This window comes from Mandrillus leucophaeus, unplaced genomic scaffold (assembly GCF_000951045.1).
Source record: "Mandrillus leucophaeus isolate KB7577 unplaced genomic scaffold, Mleu.le_1.0 Scaffold22, whole genome shotgun sequence".
NCBI classification, from domain to species: domain Eukaryota; kingdom Metazoa; phylum Chordata; class Mammalia; order Primates; family Cercopithecidae; genus Mandrillus; species Mandrillus leucophaeus.
Window position 1 is genome coordinate 4,400,833 of NW_012102254.1, and position 19,550 is coordinate 4,420,382.

Genomic DNA, 19,550 nt, shown 5'->3' on the forward strand with positions numbered 1-19,550 from the left:
TAGTAGGGGATGTCTCCCAGTTAGGCTACTCAGGGGTCAGGGACCCACTTGAGCAGACAGTCTGTCCATTCTCAGATCTTAGCCTCCGTTTTGGGAGATCCACTGCTCTCTTCAAAGCTGTCAGACAGAGTCGTTTGCATCTGCAGAGGTTTCAGCTGCTTTTTGTTGTTGTTGTTGTTGTTTAGCTGTGCCCTGTCCCCAGAGGCGGAGTCTACAGAGACAGGCAGGACTCCTTGAGCTGCTGTGAGCTCCACCCACTTCAAGCTTCCTAGCTGCTTTGTTTACCTACTTAAGCCTCAGCAATGGTGGGCGCCCCTCCCCCAGCCTGGCTGCTGCCTTGCCGGTAGATCGCAGACTGCTGTGCTAGCAATGAGGGAGGCTCCATGGGTGTGGGACCCTCCCGACCAGGTGTGGGATATAATCTCCTGGTGTGCCCATTTGCTAAGATCCTTGGTAAAGCGCAGTATTGGGGGTGGGAGTTACCTGATTTTCCAGGTGTTGTGTGTCTCAGTTCCCCTGGCTAGGAAAAGGGATTACCTTCCCCCTTGCGCTTCCCAGGTGAGGCGATGCCTTGCCCTGCTTCAGCTCTTGCTGGACGGGCTGCAGCAGCTGACCAGCACCGATTGTCCTGCACTCCCTAGTGAGATGAACCCAGTACCTCAGTTGAAAATGCAGAAATCACCTGTCTTCTGTGTCGCTCGCGCTGGGAGTTGGAGACTGGAGCTGTTCCTATTCGGCCATCTTGCTCCGCCCCCCAAAACTTCTCAACTTCTTAACCTTGAAGTGTTTTTCATGTCTCTTTGTCCATTTAAGACCTGCGGTTCAGTCCTGTCAATTCATGTAAGCCTTTGTGGATCTCAGAGAGCTGAAACTTGAGGGCTTGGATTTGACAGCACTATACTGAACTGACAGAATTCATGGGATGTAAACTTTACTTTTGTGCCTCACTATCTCTTTAAACCAAATTAGAGGCTGAAGTTCATCTATACTTGAATTCCTGAATGAAAATTCCGGCAGTCCCATGGCTTTCCTCATTATGCTTAGGCACAAAAAAGTCCCAGGATCATTTGAGGTCACAAAAGGACAATTTCAATTCAAAAATTAAAAAGTTGATCCCCATATAATAATCAAAACTCCATTTGATTTGACACTTAAATCTTCCCCGCTTTCGCAGCTCACCCAGCTGGCTGAGGAATAACCACTTGTGGGAGAGAGGAGCGGGGCCCAACCCTGTCTATCTTTCTCTCTGTCCTGCATTTTGACCCCTCCCCAGCTTGCTAAGCATGGATGCTCACCCTCTCACTGTGTGGGAGCTGGGAGGGGAAAAAGGGTTGGTGTTAGGAAAGTTTTTGTTTGACTGGTCCTGCCATAAGATGATGTCGCCCTTTCTGGCGCTGGTGGATGTTTACAAGTTAATCATTTCTCTCATGGGCTGCTTCGGTAGAGTCATTGGCATCATTCCTCGGAATATTCAACATAACTCCTGTGAGTTTTTAAAAAATGCATTTTCCGCCTGGGTGCGGTGGCTCACGCCTGTAATCCCAGCACTTTGGGAGGCTGAGGCGGGCGGATCACGAGGTCAGGAGATCAAGACCATCCTGGCTAACACGGTGAAACCCCGTCTCTACTAAAAATACCAAAACTAGCCGGGCGTGGTGGCGGGCGCCTGTAGTCCCAGCTACTCGGGAGGCTGAGGCAGGAGAATGGCGTGAACCCGGGAGGCAGAGCTTGTAGTGAGGCGAGATTGTGCCATTGCACTCCAGCCTGGGTGACAGAGCCAGACTTTGTCTAAAAAAACAAAAGAAAAGCATTTTCCCTGGCTGTCAACCTCCCATCATCCCATCATTTTGGCAGGCCACTGCATACACATATGCTGTTGGGGTCCACTGGGCAGGACTGGAAATCCTCCAGTCAGCTCTCTGGTATCTGGCCCATGAAAAGAATTCTACATTCTTGGCCAAAATCATCTCTAGAAGTATAGATCCCTCCCAAAGTAATGGCAGTTCTCCTCCACCCCACCCCCAGTGCAACTGGCTGGCCTGTTCCTTGTCTCCAGATTTCCTGGGTGTGAGTCAGATGCTCATGCATGGTGCTTCTTTAACTCTGGTGACTCCTACTGAGCTCTCAGGTGATGCCACTGGCATCACTCTCACCAGGCTTAAGGTGAGAAGAAGGCACCCCTGAATACCAGTAGCCCTCTACAAAGAACTTTTCAAATACCTCCTTAATTTCATCAATCAATCCAATCCCTTTGTCCCCCTTATAAGCGAGTCTCAAGAGTTGTGAAATCTGTTTTTACAATTCCTTTGGAAATTACCTTATAGTCTACTTTGGGATACAGCATCTAAGGAATCCTACTGCCTCAATAAAAACTTCCAATATGATATCTTGGTGCATACTGTTAGTGTTTTGCATTAGTGAGAAGCATTTGACTAATACACAATTGAACCCTATTTTGTTTGCTTTGTATTGCATCCAGACTCAAGGAAAAACTAACCTGGGGACTTAAGTGGCTTGACCACTTCACACCCCAAGTTCTCCCCCTGACAACCCGTTCTTTCTCCTCCTCTCCTCCTCATGGCTGAGGAGAGCCAAGTCCTGTGGATTATCAGGAGTCAGAAACAACTTCTGTAAAGGACAAAAAAGTAAATATTTTAGGATTTGTGGGCTATACAGTCTCCGTTGCAACTATTCAACTTTCATAGTAGTGCAAAAGCAGCCACAGACAATGCATAAAAAAATGAGCCTGGCAGTGTTCCAGTGACACTCTATTTACAAACAGGCAGTGGGCCAGGTTTGTCCTGCAGGTCCTTGTCCGAGCCCTGGATTAGGTCAGAGATTAGCAAAAGAAGAATGATGACCCTAACTACACTTGGGATTTACCTGGGAAGAAGTGAACAAAAACCTCAGTAAAGCTTTTTTTATAGTCCATAGGCTACAAAGGACCAGAAACTGCTTTGTTCAGGAGATGTGAAGCCTTTAGAATTTTAGCTCTGGAATCTGGAGAACACTTCAGGATCTCAAGCTGGAAAGGACCATCTTCTGAAACAGCAGATTATTATGCTGAACAAAAGGAAGAGGAGTAAAGCAAACAGGGAAGAAAACAGAGAGGCACAATAAAGGGCATCGGTCATTGCCCAATGTCACACTAGGCATCACCACAGCAGGCATCTGTGGGTCACTTTTGTGCCACGGTGCCTTCCAACAAACTGATCCACCTGCCTGGATGCTACTCTCACTCCCACCCTCTGCTTCATGAAAAAACTGTTCTAACACTAGTTCAAATGTGTAGTAAATGCTTTGTCTGTCAAGCCTTAACCAAACATGCCCAACTGTCTTCCAATATCCGGCATCTACATCTTGTTGCCCCAGGAATGTTCTCCAAAGCTGGGAAGGCCTCCTGCCCTAGCAAGGCCAGCGGGAAGTGCTGGGGATTAACATTCCCCAGGAGCAATCCTCGGCCAATGACTGGCGGGAATGGATTGTAAATACCCCAACTCCCTCACCCCTCAAATCAGGAGAAGTGTGTTGTGCTGTCTCGCAGAATTTCCAAGTGGCTTTAACTCCAGTCACCCCCTGTGAAAAATGGCTGGATAATGTACCCTTGTTCGCATCTTCTCCTCCCTCCCTATTTTACTTCCTCACTTTCCTACTGGAGTTTCCTGCACTTTGTAAATAAACTTTTTTCCCTCAAATCCTTGCTCAGGGTCTGTGCCTGGAGGAACCCCATCTAAGCAGAAAGACACCTTCTCTGTGCACCTTTCTTCAATGTCTCCCTCCTACTATCTGCAGCAGTGTCCTTCAGGCACCCCTCACGTTTCATTACAACCACAGGAATCAGGTCGGTCTCCTCCACCGAACAGTGAGTGAGTGTTCTAGAAATGGATCTCATTCATATTGCATCACCAGCATTTTCCCTATTGTTGTGCAGTGTTCAGGGCATGTGTTTGAGGGCTACGGGATGCTGGATGCATAGGTAGAGGAGGGGTCAAGAGGCAGATTTGAGAGGCAGATTTGAAGGGGTTAGTGCTGCACCACTACCACATGTGGCCCTTGAAATTTAAATCCTAAGTAATTTAAATTGAATAAAATTTAAAAATTCAGTGCCTTAGCCACCTAAGCCACATTTCAATGCTCAAGTGCTCAATAGTTGCATGTGGCAGGTGGCGATCATATTGGACAGTGCAGATACAGAACATTTCCCTCAGTGTATTTCTATCATTCTTGAACAGAGCTGGGCTGGTGAACAAAGCAGCACACACCAATTCATGATTTGGTTAGGTGAAGTTTAAGTGAATCAAAAAGCTCCGAAAAGCTTTCAAGGGTAAGAGGAGTATGGTGTGAACAAGCAACTCTATCCTGCGCTTGTGGTTACCTAAGGGCAGATGCAACTTCATAATGCGAGAGAGAATCAGTGATGTATAATTCAGTTTTTAAATGATTGTTTTATTTACATTTTGGCTGAACCACAAAAAAGAGAAATACTTCAAAGCGTCCTAGCCAAATTGAGATTCGTGTTGTGTGGTTTAGAGTGTTCCAGAGTTCACATCCTGTGTCGGCTATGCAGAGCTCTCAGATAGGCATAACAGTGACAAAAGGCCAGGCCACTCACCAGAGGGTGAGGATGGATGGAATGATGGCCAAGAGAATGCACTCCCTTTCTCCAAGCATTGAATTGGGAAGTAGAAAATGTCTTCTGGTCTTTGCGTGGAACTCTCATCTGGGTTAAATTTAAGCATTGGTAATTCCTTTATAAGGCATAGTCATGAACTCTGGCAGTGGAGGACAAGAGCAGTATTCAATTCAGTCTGATGGTGAGCCCCCTGTGGGCAGCATCCAAGTTGAGACTGAATTGGACATCCCCAGGGAGCTCACCATCAGACTGAATTGGACACCTGTGGATGTGCCCTCGTTTGTTTTCTCAGAACTTAGCTAAGAACATGGTGGATGCTCAGCAAATGTTTGCTGAATAGTAAATGACCAAATGAATGAACAAGACTTGAGTACCCCTTAGTGAACAGTGGGAACCATGCCTGGCCTCACGACCAGTGGAGGTAATGCTGTGGGCTTGTCCACCACTCCTCTTCTCCTTTCTGTTATCATCTATTTTGTAAACTTAGAGCCTCCAGCTCCTAACATTTTAGCAAGATTAGAGTCTACTTGGGCCACAGAGGGGCCTTAGAGATGATTTAATTCAACTTTTTTTATTATATGGATGAGGAAATCAAGGCTAAAGAGGCCAAATAATTTGTGCCAGGTCACAGGATTAATTCACGGCAGGAGGCTTCTAATCTCCTTATGGCTGGTAGGACAGATGCCTACTTCTGAACATCTGCATAGCGGCCTAGTCTTTTATTTTTTATATCATTCTAAGGTTGTATTTATTTTTTGAATGAGTAGTATGTTCCCATGACTGAAAATCCAGAAGGCACAAAAAGTCATACTTCTTTTCCTGTTCTCCAGCCACCCCATATTGGTACTGGTTTCTTTTGTATCCTTAGAGAGAAGGTCTATACATCTACGTACAAAGTAAAACGTGTGTCTTTTTTTTTTTTTTTTTTTTTAAGCATATGATACACTGCTTTGCCCTTTGTTTTTTTTTTTTGGTTGTTGTTGTTGTTTGTTTGTTTTGACGACGTCCCGCTCTTGTCACTCAGGCTGAAATGCAGTGGTGCCGTCTCGGCTCATTGCAACCTCGCCTCCCGGGTTCAAGTGATTCTCCTGCCTCAGCCTCCTGAATAGCTGCGATTACAGGTACCCGCCACCACACCTGGCTAATTTTTGTACTTTAGTAAAGACAGGGTTTTGCCGTGTTGGCCAGGATGGTCTCTATCTCCTCATCTCGTGATCCACTCGCCTTGGCCACCCAAAGTGCTGGGATTACAGGCGTGAGCCACTGTGCCCAGGCTTGCCTTTTGATTTTTACACTCAACCATATATCACTCCTAGTGCTTTAATTCATCCTTCACGCTGTCTCTTGGTCAAATTCTCCTGAGTGCTCCTGGAACTTCTCTTACCAGCTGCTGATCTTTCCTTGCCTCCACACTTGCACTCACCTCCTAACTCCCTCCTGCATGGTTCTGGGGCCTCCACTGCATGCTCTATGTGTTACCAGACATATCTTCCTACATTGTTTTTCTCCCCTGCTCTAAACCCTTCCATAGCTCTCCTTGTGTGAAATTTATGGCCCACCCTACCCTGTCCATGCCACCCTCCTGTCCACAAATGTGCATGCCCTCCTTTCTCATCTTTGGATGGGGCATTCTCTTGGGTTAAAGGTGGCTTCTCCCAAATCCTCTCCCTTTCTAAATCCTGCCTTTCTTTCAGATAACTGCTCAAAAGCTACTTCCTCCATGAAATCTTCCTCCCCTTAGGTTCCAGCAAGAAGTAGTTTTTCCCTTCCTGGTCCAGGCCTAGCATTGAGTGTCTACCTCTTTGCACCAGAGTTGTTTGTTTCCATCTTATAACCCCTACTAGACTGAAGGTTTCATAGGGGCAGGGATTGTGCTTGTCTTACACAGTTTTGCATCTTTCACTTAACCTGAAGCAGTGTTTGTGCATCCTGTCCAGATCACCTAACAGATAGGTGAAGGGTGAAGAGGAAGAGCAGGAAGAGCTATTGGACAGACAGCTGGCAAGGCTCACATTGCACAGTCATATGATCTCTACTGAGAGGCACAAGTTAATCAGAAGCTTAGAACTCACTTCCCACAGAAGCCATAACTAGGGAGAACCAAAGGGAATGGGGACCTGGGCCACTCTTACTTTTTTGGGGGGAGATACTTTTACATCATAAGTTGCATGTTTTCCTCCTTAGGATGTAGCTCACACACAGTCTTACTCATCTTTGTATCTATCATAGCTTCTAGGGCAGGGTATTAAATACAGGCTCTCAAGAAAAGCTCAACTGAATAAAAACGATGGAGTAGAAAGTCCCACTAAACAAATTGGTTTACGATGAACTGACATATATATGCTGCCCTGGGTGGTGATTATTCTTTGCAGAGCCTAGATCACAAGGGTATTTTACATTTCCTTCTGACACCTAAAATCTGCAATTTCAAGGATGACTCTGGAACATCCAGACATTTTAGCTAGGGCAGTTGTTCTAAAAGTGTGGTTCCAGGACCAGCATCATCAGCATCACCTGAAAACTTGCTAGTGATGCTAGGCACATTCTTGTGTCTCATTCTAGATCCGCTGAATCAGAAACTCTGGGGTGGGGCCCAGCCATCCACGTTTTCACACACCTTCCAGGTGCTTCTGACGACAAGTTTGAGAGCACTGAGCTACAGGAGTCAAGAGTCTCTACAGGCCCAACACCTCCCCACTCCATACCCAGGCTACTTCATATTTAGAGGAGGCCCCTGGCCGCCTCAGCAATGCAAGATTGGCATTAAGAGGACAGTGCACACTTCTCAGGGCTCTGTGAGTCACCCATGGGAAATTTTGCCATTCAGTGTGAACAGGAAATCAACAAACTTTTAAGAATATTTAGAACAGGAATGGCATGCCGTTATGTTGCTTAAGATTATTTATTCACACTAAAAAAACAAGCCTTTCATTAAGCAGGGAAAGAACTAGGCACACTAGAAAATAAAATAGTTAACTTATTGTATTGTGTGAAAATGTTTTATTTATATCAATAACTGGCTGAAGTTAACGTATAAAATATAAAAACTTTTACGTTTTTGTAGCTATTTAACATCAGGTACATTAAAATGTAGGTAACTCTTCAGAGAAGCAAAGCTCTGCTTTTTAGGGTTGATGATGAGTACACCGCCCAACCCCCGGCCTGTGATAATGACCTTAGGGTACATGCATCTACTGCTACTGCTGTGTGTATATTTCAGTGTCTTCAAGAGCTTCGGTGCTGCACTGGAAGTTTGAAGGACTGTTCCAGAGGTGAGTGTGGGAGGCTTAATCTGTTTGCTTCATCTGCTTGGTCCTTGCCTCGTTAGGCAATTTTCTGCATCTGACCTAAAACACAATAGAGAGTTCCGGCTCTGCTGTGGACGGAGAGACAGAGCTGGTTCTTTCCAGCTTCTCACTAGGAAGGAATGGGATGTATTTGCCCAGGTGCATGAGCACGTGCCTGTGGAAGAAGTGGCGCAGGTACTTCCGGAACCTCTCTCCAACAAAGGCGTAGATCACTGGGTTCACGCAGCAGTGGGAGTAGGCGATCACCTCCGTCGCCAGCACGAACAGGTCCAGATGCTTGCTCCGTTCACAGTCAAGTCCAAATAAGACGGATTGATAGGTAGAGATAAGGATAGCCACATTGTAGGGTGTCCAGAAAATGAAAAACACAGCCATGATGACAAAAATGAGCCGGATGGCCTTGTACTTTTTTTTACTGGGGCACCTCAGCAGCGTTTTGATGATTCCTGTGTAGCAGATGGCCATAACGAGCAGAGGGAGAGCGAGACACAAGACGGTCATTCTCAGAGTGTGGAAATGCCTCCAGCTATATACTGTATCCTGTGGGTAAATAGCACTGCAAAGAGTCTCTGGAAACAACTCTTCAGTCCCATAGAAAATAAATTCAGGAAGAGCTGCTAGCACTGCCAGGCCCCAGGTGACGATGCTAGTGATGACACCAAAAGTGACAGTCCTGGTTCGAAGGGCAAACACAGCATGGACAATGGCCAGGTACCTGTCAATCGTCAGGAGGATTATGAAAAAGATCTCGCTGTACAGGCCTGTGTGATAAAACCCCGAGAGGACCTTACACATGCCATGGCTGAAGACCCAGTTATGCTCCCTGACATAGTGGATCCAGAACGGAAGGGTGAAGAGGAAGAGCAGGTCCGAAATGGCCAGGTTGAGCAGGTAGATGTTGGTCATAATTCGGAGCCTCCTGTATTTTATGAGGATCATCACTACCACCACGTTGCCCAAGAGGCCCACCATGAACACCAGGGAATACAGCGGGGGCACGAACTGGGCTATCAGTGCTCCGACATCGGCTTTTTCACAGAGCAGGCCCATGTCATCATCGTACGATGTGGGACCAAAGGTCTCAACCGTATCTAGTGAGGTTGTCATTTCACTTCTCCCTGTGATAGAAGAAGAAAAATACAATCCCACAATTAAGCATAATCACCCTTTGTAAAACACAGCAGTTGATTTATTCATGTACTCAACAAAGATGCCACATGTGATAGCAGCCTAGGGATTCTTTAACAGGAATTTCAAAAGGCATATCAGAGGTACCAGGAGAGGGGTTCAGGAAGGAAAGAGCTGAAGCTTTCAAAGTCAGCATGATCTGAGATGGGAAAAGAAACAGAAATGTGGGATGGTGGTGATGAATGGGAAAACTGATTTCTGAAAGCATTTGAAGGAAGAAATACAAAACAGGAAAAAACAGGCTGGAGAATGATAACAATATAATAATCATTATTACTACTGTCTCTTACGGTGTTTTGCATTTTATGTTTTACAGTTTATATATACTTTCAAAATCCTTATCCATTTAAAAGCAAAATATGTATAATAATAATAACAATGATGATTACAATTACAAGTAACTGTGCTTCTCTGGGGCCCCATAATGATGTGCCATTCATTAAAGTTAATGGGGAAATTGAACCCTTGAAGAAATTTAGTAATTTGTTCAAAATCCTCTAACAAGTAAATATAAAATTTGGGCTAGATCTTTAGTCTCTATCTATGTCCATTTCTCCTGTCACTAAATTCAAATGTAGTGATTTTTAAATTTAACTTTTGAAAAATTTGCTACAGACTTGAGGAACAACTGGTTTGTGTGCTCTTAACAGCATTCTTATTCCAAATGGCATAATCCAATCCATAACAGCTGTGAAAAAAATACACCTTTTGTCTGTTACACCTGTACAAATACAGTAATTAACTATTACAATAATTACAATTATAATCAGTATTAGTTTAGGTTACTTTCCTTTTCCTGCTCCTAGTGATGCTGAGTTAGGCTGGTAATGTGCCAAAAGCAAACCTCTGGGAGCTTCTGCATCACAAAGGGGTAAGCAGGAGGGGTCAGTCAATGGGATTTCTTATTGGACTCGATATTTCTTAGGCCAGGAGCCCTAAGGCCAATGCCTGCTTTTCTTGAGATTACAGACTTTGGTGGAGAAGGAGGAAAATAGAAAACAGATAAGGCAGGAGTCGTGGAAGGACAGTTAAGCCTTGCACTGGTTCCTCAAAGGGCATCCAACTGACTTTCTTCTTTCTAGGAGGAAGGGACAAGGGTGAAGATGTGAATATACAGGCTGATGAGCGTTTCTCGAGGTAAATCTGAGAAATGCTAAATACCTGGGGCCAATGCGAGGAATTGCTTTTGCTTCTTAATAGAATAATTGATCAAATACCGGGGCCCCACATGTTGGGGTTCTGTGTGGTCAAAGTCAGTGAGAATAGAGATGGAAATGGAGCCAGTCTTAGCACCTCTCAGCTGGATGCCTTGGACAACCCCTTAACGCAGAGCCTCCTTTTGTTATATCCAAATTGACGACCATTGGGTCACTAGGGGTTGTTATGAGGATAAATGAGAGTGTATGTGAGTTCACATTTGAAACCAGAAAAAGCTGTAAAACTGGTAGGAACCAGGAATGAAAGAAGGACAATTAGAAGCTATTTCAAATGAAATTAGGAAAAATAGGGTCCCTTGGGTGGAACTTGCTGATCTCTTTTCATGGGTCTGTCCAGGTACATCTCCCACTGATCAACGGCACGCTCCAGGCTTTTGAGGAGGAAAATGGACTTGAGGAACAAATAGTTTGTGTGTGCTCCTATCAGCATTCTTACTCCTAATAGCATAATCCAATCCATAGCAGCTGAGAAAAAAAATACACATTTTGTCAGTTACACATGTACAATCACAGAGAGTGTCCTACACTTCAGCATCTAAAGCAAGAAAGGAACAGAACTGCTTATTCTGGAGAACAAAGGTATAGTAGCCTGTACTCACCATTAATTATTTGTATTTATTTTCCTTTTCTCCAAGAGTGATTTAAAAACAGGTCAAACTTTAAAAAAATTACTTAAGTTTTGCTCAATTTGAGGGTAGTATCTTTAATTCATATGCTATTTCTATAAAATCAACATGCTCAGGATGATAAACCATAGAACCTTTTGGTTTGGGTTTCAGGGCTGCCTGTGAGCTTTTAGCACTAAAGTTCAAAGCTCAAGAAAGCATACAGGTCCTCCAGAGTCAGCAACCAAGTCCTTGATTACTAGCTGCATGGGATCAGAGATAGAAAATCTCATATGGGCAGGGGACTTTGGCTCATGCCTGTAATCCCAGTACTTTGGGAGGCCCAGGTGGGAGGTTCACCTGAGCCCAGGAATTCAAGACCAGCCTGGAAAATGTAGTGAGACCCCGTCTCTACAAAAAATAAAAATAAAAAATTAGCCAGGCATGGTGGCATATACCTGTGGTCCCAACTACTTGGGGGGCTGAGGTGGGAGAATCACTTGAGCTTAGGAGGTTGAGGCTGCAGTGAACTGTGATCACACCACTGTACTCCAGCCTGGGTGACAGAATGAGACCCTGTCTCAAAAATTAAAAAATTAAAAACCTGATATGGTTTTCATCTGTCTACCCAGTCTCAATCAAGATGAATGTTTAGGTATAAAATACTCAAGAGGTTTGAACTAGGCTTTCAAAATGGCCTTTTGCATTTTGGAAAATGATGGGGTAATAGTACATAAGTAAGAACAACCAAAAGGAAGAGCACAAAAACGAAAGTAAAAATCACCCAATCTCCTCATGCAGCATTTCCCACTGTTAACATTTCTCTGTGCAGATACGGATGCCTATGTGCAAGATTTAAGACAGTGAGGTCAACTAAAATTACTCACAATACAACTCAGCAGTAAAATGTGCAATGATTCTTTAGTCTCCAAACTATTTTGGTCTCTGTTACCAGCTTCTCATCTGCTGGGTAGCAGGAAAAAGGATTCACACATTTTAGTCCAAAGTGGTTTAAACTTCTCTTGATTCATTCATTTGAACAATGATTTTAGATTTTACTCATCCTCTTTATGCTGTCAGCTTATAATTTCAGTTTCTTCTCTCAGTGGTCCTTTCTAAGACGGTGGCAGAGATCTGGAGGAAAGGCCAGTACAACTTGAGACACGGGGCAGAGTGGGAAGGGGGTGTTTCTGTCTCCTCTTAGTCCTTGATTTATATGACTGGTGTCTGCTGAGTGGGGGTGATGTGGTCCCAACCCTGAGCCTTTTTCTGGAACCTGCTGTGGTGGTTTGTAGCTAATAGACTCATGAGGTATTCATTCTTAGTCTTCCTTGGTCTGCAATGGAGAGCCCTCTCTGTTACCACTACGTGTCCACCAGGGCCCTGGCCCAGGCTATGTAGCTTTTCCTGCACTGGTAGGCACTGAGGCAAGGCTGCTGCTCCTTGACTCCCGCCCATGCCATGAACAAACTGAGGAACTCTCAAGAGTACAAACTAGATCTTTTTTTTCTGCCTGACCACCAACTTAACCGCACTGGCCATTCCATCTGGTAAGGAAGTGCCCTGCAGGGAGACATTCCTTGGGGGGTCCCCATCTTAGCAGAGAGTGCTCCATGCCCCCTAGCTCTGATGGGGAAGGTAGGGACTCACAGGTGTGACTGCTTCCTGTCATAACCACTGTGCCTCTTCTCACATTCCCTGGGGTCAGAGGAGAGGTGCCTCCTCCTCTCCATTCTTATCTGACAAATTTTGAAACAGTATGTGTTGAATAACTGTCCTCTCCCCTTTGGGCTTGAAATATCACCTTTGTCATATATTCTTTAATGTTCCTGATTCTGATTTTGTACTTTATATTCTATTGATATTTTATTTCTGTGCTAGGGACAGTCTTCTTACTGTAGATTTATAAGATGATTTATATAGATGATATTACTATGCAACTCCCTTTCATTATGTATTTCCAAATGTCTTACATATTAGAGCCATTTGATTCATTAAACTTTAGGATCATCTAGTCAATTACCTATAAAAACTCAAGCTTGGGTGGAATTGTGTTACATTTGTAAATAAATTTAGGAAGAATTGATAACTTTACAATATCAAGGTTTTATACCTGGGAACGTGATTTTGTTCTACTTTGAAGGTTATTTAAAGATTATTTCAACATGAAAAAAGAGGATAATAAAGAACAAAAACTAAATGAACATAGAAAGTAGGAGGGAGAGAAAGAGAATGAGACAGAATCTTATGTGGTTAAACTGGATAAAATTGAATGAATTTATTACAAAGATTTTAAAATGGGCTTTCACTATCAAAGTACACTGATGCAAAACTAGAATTTGGTCTTCTTTCTGTGAAAAACCACAAAGTTGTCTTTATCAAGATCTTTGATTACTTATGAAAATAGAGTTATTTGTGTTACAAGAACTAAGATTTTTCGTTTTTGTTTTCTTAACTATTGCCAAGACCATTGGAACCCACCTCTTGCATCTGCATAACCTTTGACTGCATGGAGTCATAACCTTTGACTGCATAACCTTTGACTGCATAACCTTTGACTGCATGGAGTCATAACCTTCGACTGCATAACCTTTGACTGCATAACCTTTGACTGCATAACCTTTGATTGCATGGAGTCAAAGGAGATCATTTTGGAGCTTTAAGTTTTGACTGCCCTGCTGGATTTCGAATTTGCATGGGGGCTGTAACCCCATTGTTTTGGCCAATTTCTCCCATTTAGAATGGCTGTATTTACCCAATGCCTATACCCTCATTGTATTGAGGAAGTCACTAACTTGCTTTTGATTTTACAAGCTCATAGGCAGAAGGGACTTGCCTTGTCTCAGATGAGATGTTGGACCGTGGACTTTTGAGTTAATGCTGAAATGAGTTAAGACTTTGGGCAACTGTTGGGAAGGTATGATTGGTTTTGAAATGTGAGGACATGAGATTTGGGAGGGGTCAGGGTAGAATGATATGGTTTGGCTGTGTTCCCACCCAAATCTCATCTTGAATTGTATCTTCTGCAATCCCCATATGTCATGGGAGACGATTGAATTATAGGGGTGGGTCTTTCCTGCACTGTTCTCAGGATAGTGAATGAGTCTCATGGGATCTGATGGCTTTAAAAAGGGGAGTTTCCCTGCACAAACTTTTCTTCTCTTGTCTGCCGCCATGAGACGTGCCTCTCAAGTTCCCCCATGATTGTCAGGCCTCCCCAGCCACATGGAACTGGAAGTCCAATAAAACTCTTTCTTTTGTAAATTGCCCAGTCTCAGGTATGTCTTTATCAGCAGCATGAAAATGGACTAAAACAACTATGTAACTTTCTGTATTTGCCTTTTAAATCTTTTACTTGTCACTTTGGCTAAATGGATACCTAAGTGTTGTTTCAGAGTGAACTGTGATCCTAGTTAATCAAGTGCTTTAAACCTTTCGCATTTTTGACAACCTTCCTAAATCAATTCTACATACAGTCTTTTTGACCTTAAGCTAACTTTGGAATTTTGCAGAGAGCCTCTGGAAAATCCTCAAAGGAATTTATTCTCTCCTTATATTATAAAAAGAGAGATGTTAGACTAATTATTTAACATATTACATTGTGTGGGAAGCACTGCCAAATAAAAAATAATGTTAAATCTTCTTTATGTTATATTTGTATAGATACATATTATTAATATGTGTTTCAGAAATTATATGAAATTTGTACATATCAGATATGTCCTGGTATAATTTTATCAGCCATGTGTTGTATATCAGCCATATGTTGTATATATTTCATCAGCCAAAATGTTGTGTATCACAGAAATAACCAAATTTCTTCTTTAACTGCATTATAGTAAATTCTCAGGGGCATTTTAAACCATTGTTCATCCACAGCAGTTATTGTTTTACTCTGGTGCTTTCCTGAAAGCTTTTGCAAATACCTTATGGTACAAAATGACATGAAATTCATAGAAAGACTCTGACACGTATAGGTTTCTGACAGTTTTGAACTAGGGTTGTTTCCAGCCTCACAGTCCTGCAAGCTGAAGTTGAATTACCTAAAATAAACTCCAGAGAAATCACCACAACAGCTGGTATATGAACATCTTTTGTGCATGTTGCTGCATGGCTGCTCAGAAAGTTCCCTGGACCACCAATGACACCACCAGAGACATTCAAACTGCAAGCCAAGAAAATCTATTAAAGTGAAACAGTCATATTTTTAAAAATGCTGTTTCTATGTCATTGAGTCAGGAATTATAGCCCTAAATCTTAGAGATCTAAGAGATGAGATCCTACTATTCTACCAGATCAGAGAAGCACAATTGATTGACTAAATCTTGGCTCTTTTAAGCAGGTTGGTTTGGTTGGTTTTGGGGTATTTTTCAGACTCTTGGTATTATCCTCCTATTAGTCATATTGATAATATCCCTTATGCAATGTAGTCTCACAAGGGTCTTAAGTGCTTGTCAGCGGCCACTAACTCAACAGTTGATCTCCGTGAAGACTGAAAACCAAAACCATATGAACAAGAGTCATCAAAATAACCTACTGAGATTCTAGTTTGTGACCCATAAATGTCTGCAGAAAGGAAAACAACATGTAGTAATCAAGGGTAACAGCCAGTCACATTCTCAGTTCAAGTGAGAGAATGATCAAAAGTGGGGAACTGTTAAAGAAAAATAAAAATGAAGGCCACAGTTTAGATACATCCCAAGACCCAGTGCTAATCATATTCTTGAAAAACACAATCCCAAATACCATAATGTTGAAATCCCAAAATATCAAAATCACAATCCTAAAAGATTAAAATTCCTAATGTTGAAATCCTGAAAGCTGAATTCTGGGGAAAGATTAGTGCATTTCTGGTTGTACACACTGTAGTTGCATAATGTTAGTTGCATTGTGTTAAGAGGAACTATTACTTGCTATTATCTTTATTTGAAAATTAAGTATGGTTTAAGGAGATGTGTATGCACATCAACTTGACAAAGGGTGGATTTGTGGACTTAATTTTAGATGTCAACATGACTGGGTAAAGGAATAACTAGAAACTTGGTGAAGCATTGTATTGAGTGTGTCTGTGAAAGTGTTTCCAGAGATTACTGTGTGAGTCTGAGTGGATTAGGTGGGAAAGATCTGCTTTCAGTGTTGACAGGCACCATCCAATCAGCTGGGGGCCTGAAGTGAACAATTACAGAAGGCGAATTCGTCTGTCTTTGAGAGCTGGAACAGACTGTTCTTCTGTTGCTTTAGACATGAGAAATCCAGGCTCACCGGCCTTTGAACTATACAACTACCCACCTTCCCCAACTCAGCAGATTTCAGCCTAGGACTGAGAGTTACAAGAGTGGCTTCTCTGTTTCTGAGGCCTGCAGACTTACACTGAGCCACACTACCAGTATTCCAGGGTCTCCAGCTTGCAGATGGTTTGTTGTGGGACTTCTTAGCCACCATAATTGGGAGCCAATTATCCTAATAAATCCCATCTCCTATATCTACATACATATCCTATTGGTTCTGTCTCTGGAGAACCCAGACTAATATAGATTTGGTACTGAGGAAGCTGAGTATCATCCTTCTTACTGGAATGATATGCCATTGTGGTTTTAAATACTAATACATGCTAAGGACTCTCAAATTGATGTCTTAAGCGCTGACCCAAACTCCTACTCAAAATCTCATCTTAAATGTCTAATGAGCATCACAATATTCCATTACTCTTCCTTTATTCTCAATGGAAGAAATTGTTGGTGAACGTTTTTCCCAGAAAAAAAAAAAAAAAAAAGCCTGTGACAAGCTAAGTGTATGAGGTTACTTTAATGGTGAAAGATAAAAATTTTTAAGTTAATTATTATTGATGCTACAAAAGCACCAATCCTTAATTGCAACAGCCAAGCAATAAGCAGACTTTTAAATGGACAGCATATACTTAGGCAATGTGTAGACCACAACGACTCTCCAAATACAAGTGCAGCAAGTGCTTTGAAGAACCTAGAAGAGAAAACACAGGGGAAAAATGCAAGAAATTTCCCTTGCCAAGTTACTCAATTGTGTATCACTTCTGTCCCTTCACACCTAGTGCCAATTCACTATGCTATGTATTTAATCTTTGCGTCATTTTCAGTAGTGGAGGTATAAACTGCGTAAAGACATTTAGAGAGTTCTATTATGTTTCATGCGTTTTTTTTTTTTTTTTTGCAAATTTGACTCCTGAAAGTGCATTACTATTATAACTTTGTGTGTAAGCATTGTGTGTGTGCACACAAATGTCAAGACCTCCTTCATAAATAAACAGATGTCCTTTTTGTGCCTCTGTGTTTGTGAAAGATACAATTTCTCGAGGTCTTGGCTCTTTGGGCAACTGGCAAATGTGGTGGTGACCCATCATGGTTGTTGACTGATCTCATTCAAAGACTGAGGATGTCCATCACAGTATTTCAGATGACCACAGTTTATAAAGCTGGGTGCACACAATTACCAACTATAGTGATATGCATTTATATATTGTGATTTTTGACCTATGTATTTATGAGTAAATTCATCTGCTCATAACTGTTATACCCTTGTGACTTGTTAGTATACCTGAGTGTTTATGCTTGCAAAAATATATATGATATTATTCCCTATTATGAAGTGTTCTGTTGTGTTTTAATAAGTTTTTCAAGATAAATCCTCCTTTAGGAATATAAATAAATGTCTTTTAAATTATTGTTTTCAGAGTTATATTTTCGGGATTTTAATATTTTGGGATCGTGATTTTTGGATTTAAAATTTTAGTCTTTCTAGATTTCAACATTTGGAATTATGGCATTCAGGATTGTGTCTTTCAGGATTATAGCCCAAACTCCTCAAGGCCAACCACCCGTGGCCACATAGCCAAGACTGAAGGCATCCTGATTTCCCTGAAAAGCCAACTGTAATAATAAATGAAACACAAAATATAAAGTTTATGTCATTGTCAGCATGATTCAGTGAAATTAAACCAATCTGCTATAGACAAATCAGCTTTAAAAGTTCTAGTTTCAACACCATTGTTAATGTACAAACAAATCACAAAAAAAGGTCAAAATACTGAAAGATCTCTACAAGGAAAACTACAAAACACTGATGAAAGAAATCTTAGATGACCCAAAAAATGGAAACACATCCCATGCTCATGAATGGGTAGAATCAATATTGTGAAAATAACCATACTGCAAAAAGCAACCTACAAATTCAATGCAATTTCCATCACAATAGCAGTTTTATTCTTCACAGAATTAGAAAAAAATCCTAAAACTCACATGGAACCAAAAGAGCCCATATAGCCAAAGCAAGACAGCAAAAAGAACAAATCTGGAGGCACCACGTTACCCAACTTCAGACTGTACTGTTAATATAAGGCCATAGCCATCCAAACAGCATAGTACTGGTATAAAAACAGGCATATAGACCAGTGGAACAGAACAGAGAACCCAGAAATAAACCCAAATACTTAAGGCCAACTGACCTTCAACAAAGCAAACAAAAACATGAAGTGGGGAAAGGACACCCTATTCAACAAATGGTGCTGGGATAATTGGCTAGTCACGTGTAGAAGAATGAAACTGGATCCTCATCTCTCACTGTAGACAAAAATCAACCCAAGATGGATCAAAGACTTAAATCTAAGACCCAAAACCATAAAAATTTTAGAAGATAACCTCCAAATAACTGTTCTAGACATTGGCTTAGGCAAAGAGTTCTTGACCAAGAACCCAAAAGCAAATACAACAAGAACAGAGATAAATAGATGGAACTCAGTTAAACTAAAAAGCTTCTGCACAGCAAAAGAAATAATCAGCAGAGTAAACAGACAACCAATAGAGTGGAAGAAAATCTTTGCAATCTATACATCCGATAAAGGTCTAATATCCAGAATCTACAAGGAACTCAAACAAATCATCAAGAAAAAAACAAACAATCCCATCAAAAAGTGGGCTAAGGACATGAATAGACAATTCTCAAAAGAAGATATACAAATAGCCAATGAACATATGCAAAAATGCTCAACAGCACTAATTATCAGGGAAATGCAAATCAAAACCACAATGTGATACTGCCTAGTCTTGCAAGAATGGCTATAATAATTAAAAAAGAAAAATAGACGTTGGCGTGGTTGTGGTGAAGAGAACACTTTATGCTGTTGATGGGAATGTAAACTAGCGCAACCCCTGTAGAAAACAGTGTGGTGATTCCTTGAATAATTAAAAGTTGATCTATCATTTGATCAAGCAATCCTACTCCTGGGTATCTACCCAGAGGAAAATAAGTCACTATATGAGAAAGATACTTGCACACACGTTTATAGCAACACCATGGTATACTACTCAGCCATGAAAAGGAATGAAATAATGCCAATCTGCAGCAACCTGGATGGAATTAGAGATCCTCAGTTAAGTAACTCAGGAATGGAAAACCAAACATTGTACATTGTCACTCATAAGTGAGAGTTAGGCTATGAGGAAGCAAAGGCATAAGAAAGACACAATGAACTTGGGGGACTCAGGGGGAAGGGTGGGAGGGGAGTGAGGGATAAAAGACTACACTTTGAGTACAGTGTACACATTGCTTAGGTGATAGGTGCACCAAA

General features: G+C 41.9%; 1 protein-coding gene across 4 annotated transcripts in view; it reads right to left on the bottom strand.

Annotated features, from left to right (window-relative positions):
* Nucleotides 1-7,605: 7,605 nt before the first annotated feature.
* The window catches only part of CCR3 (chemokine (C-C motif) receptor 3), a 50,024-nt gene continuing 38,079 nt past the window's right edge, over nt 7,606-19,550 (bottom strand). Inside the window, exons 2-3 of one of the 4 annotated variants that reach the window (XM_011981072.1) lie at nt 9,747-9,817; nt 7,617-9,059 (exon numbers count right to left, since the gene is read on the bottom strand). In XM_011981072.1, coding sequence (XP_011836462.1) covers nt 7,981-9,048 — 1,068 coding nt within the window. In that variant the 5' untranslated portion in view covers nt 9,049-9,059; nt 9,747-9,817 and the 3' untranslated portion in view covers nt 7,617-7,980. Of the gene's footprint in view, nt 9,060-9,746; nt 9,818-11,838; nt 11,918-19,550 lie in introns of all 4 variants that reach the window. The other 3 variants (XM_011981071.1, XM_011981070.1, XM_011981074.1) reach the window with 3 other exon arrangements.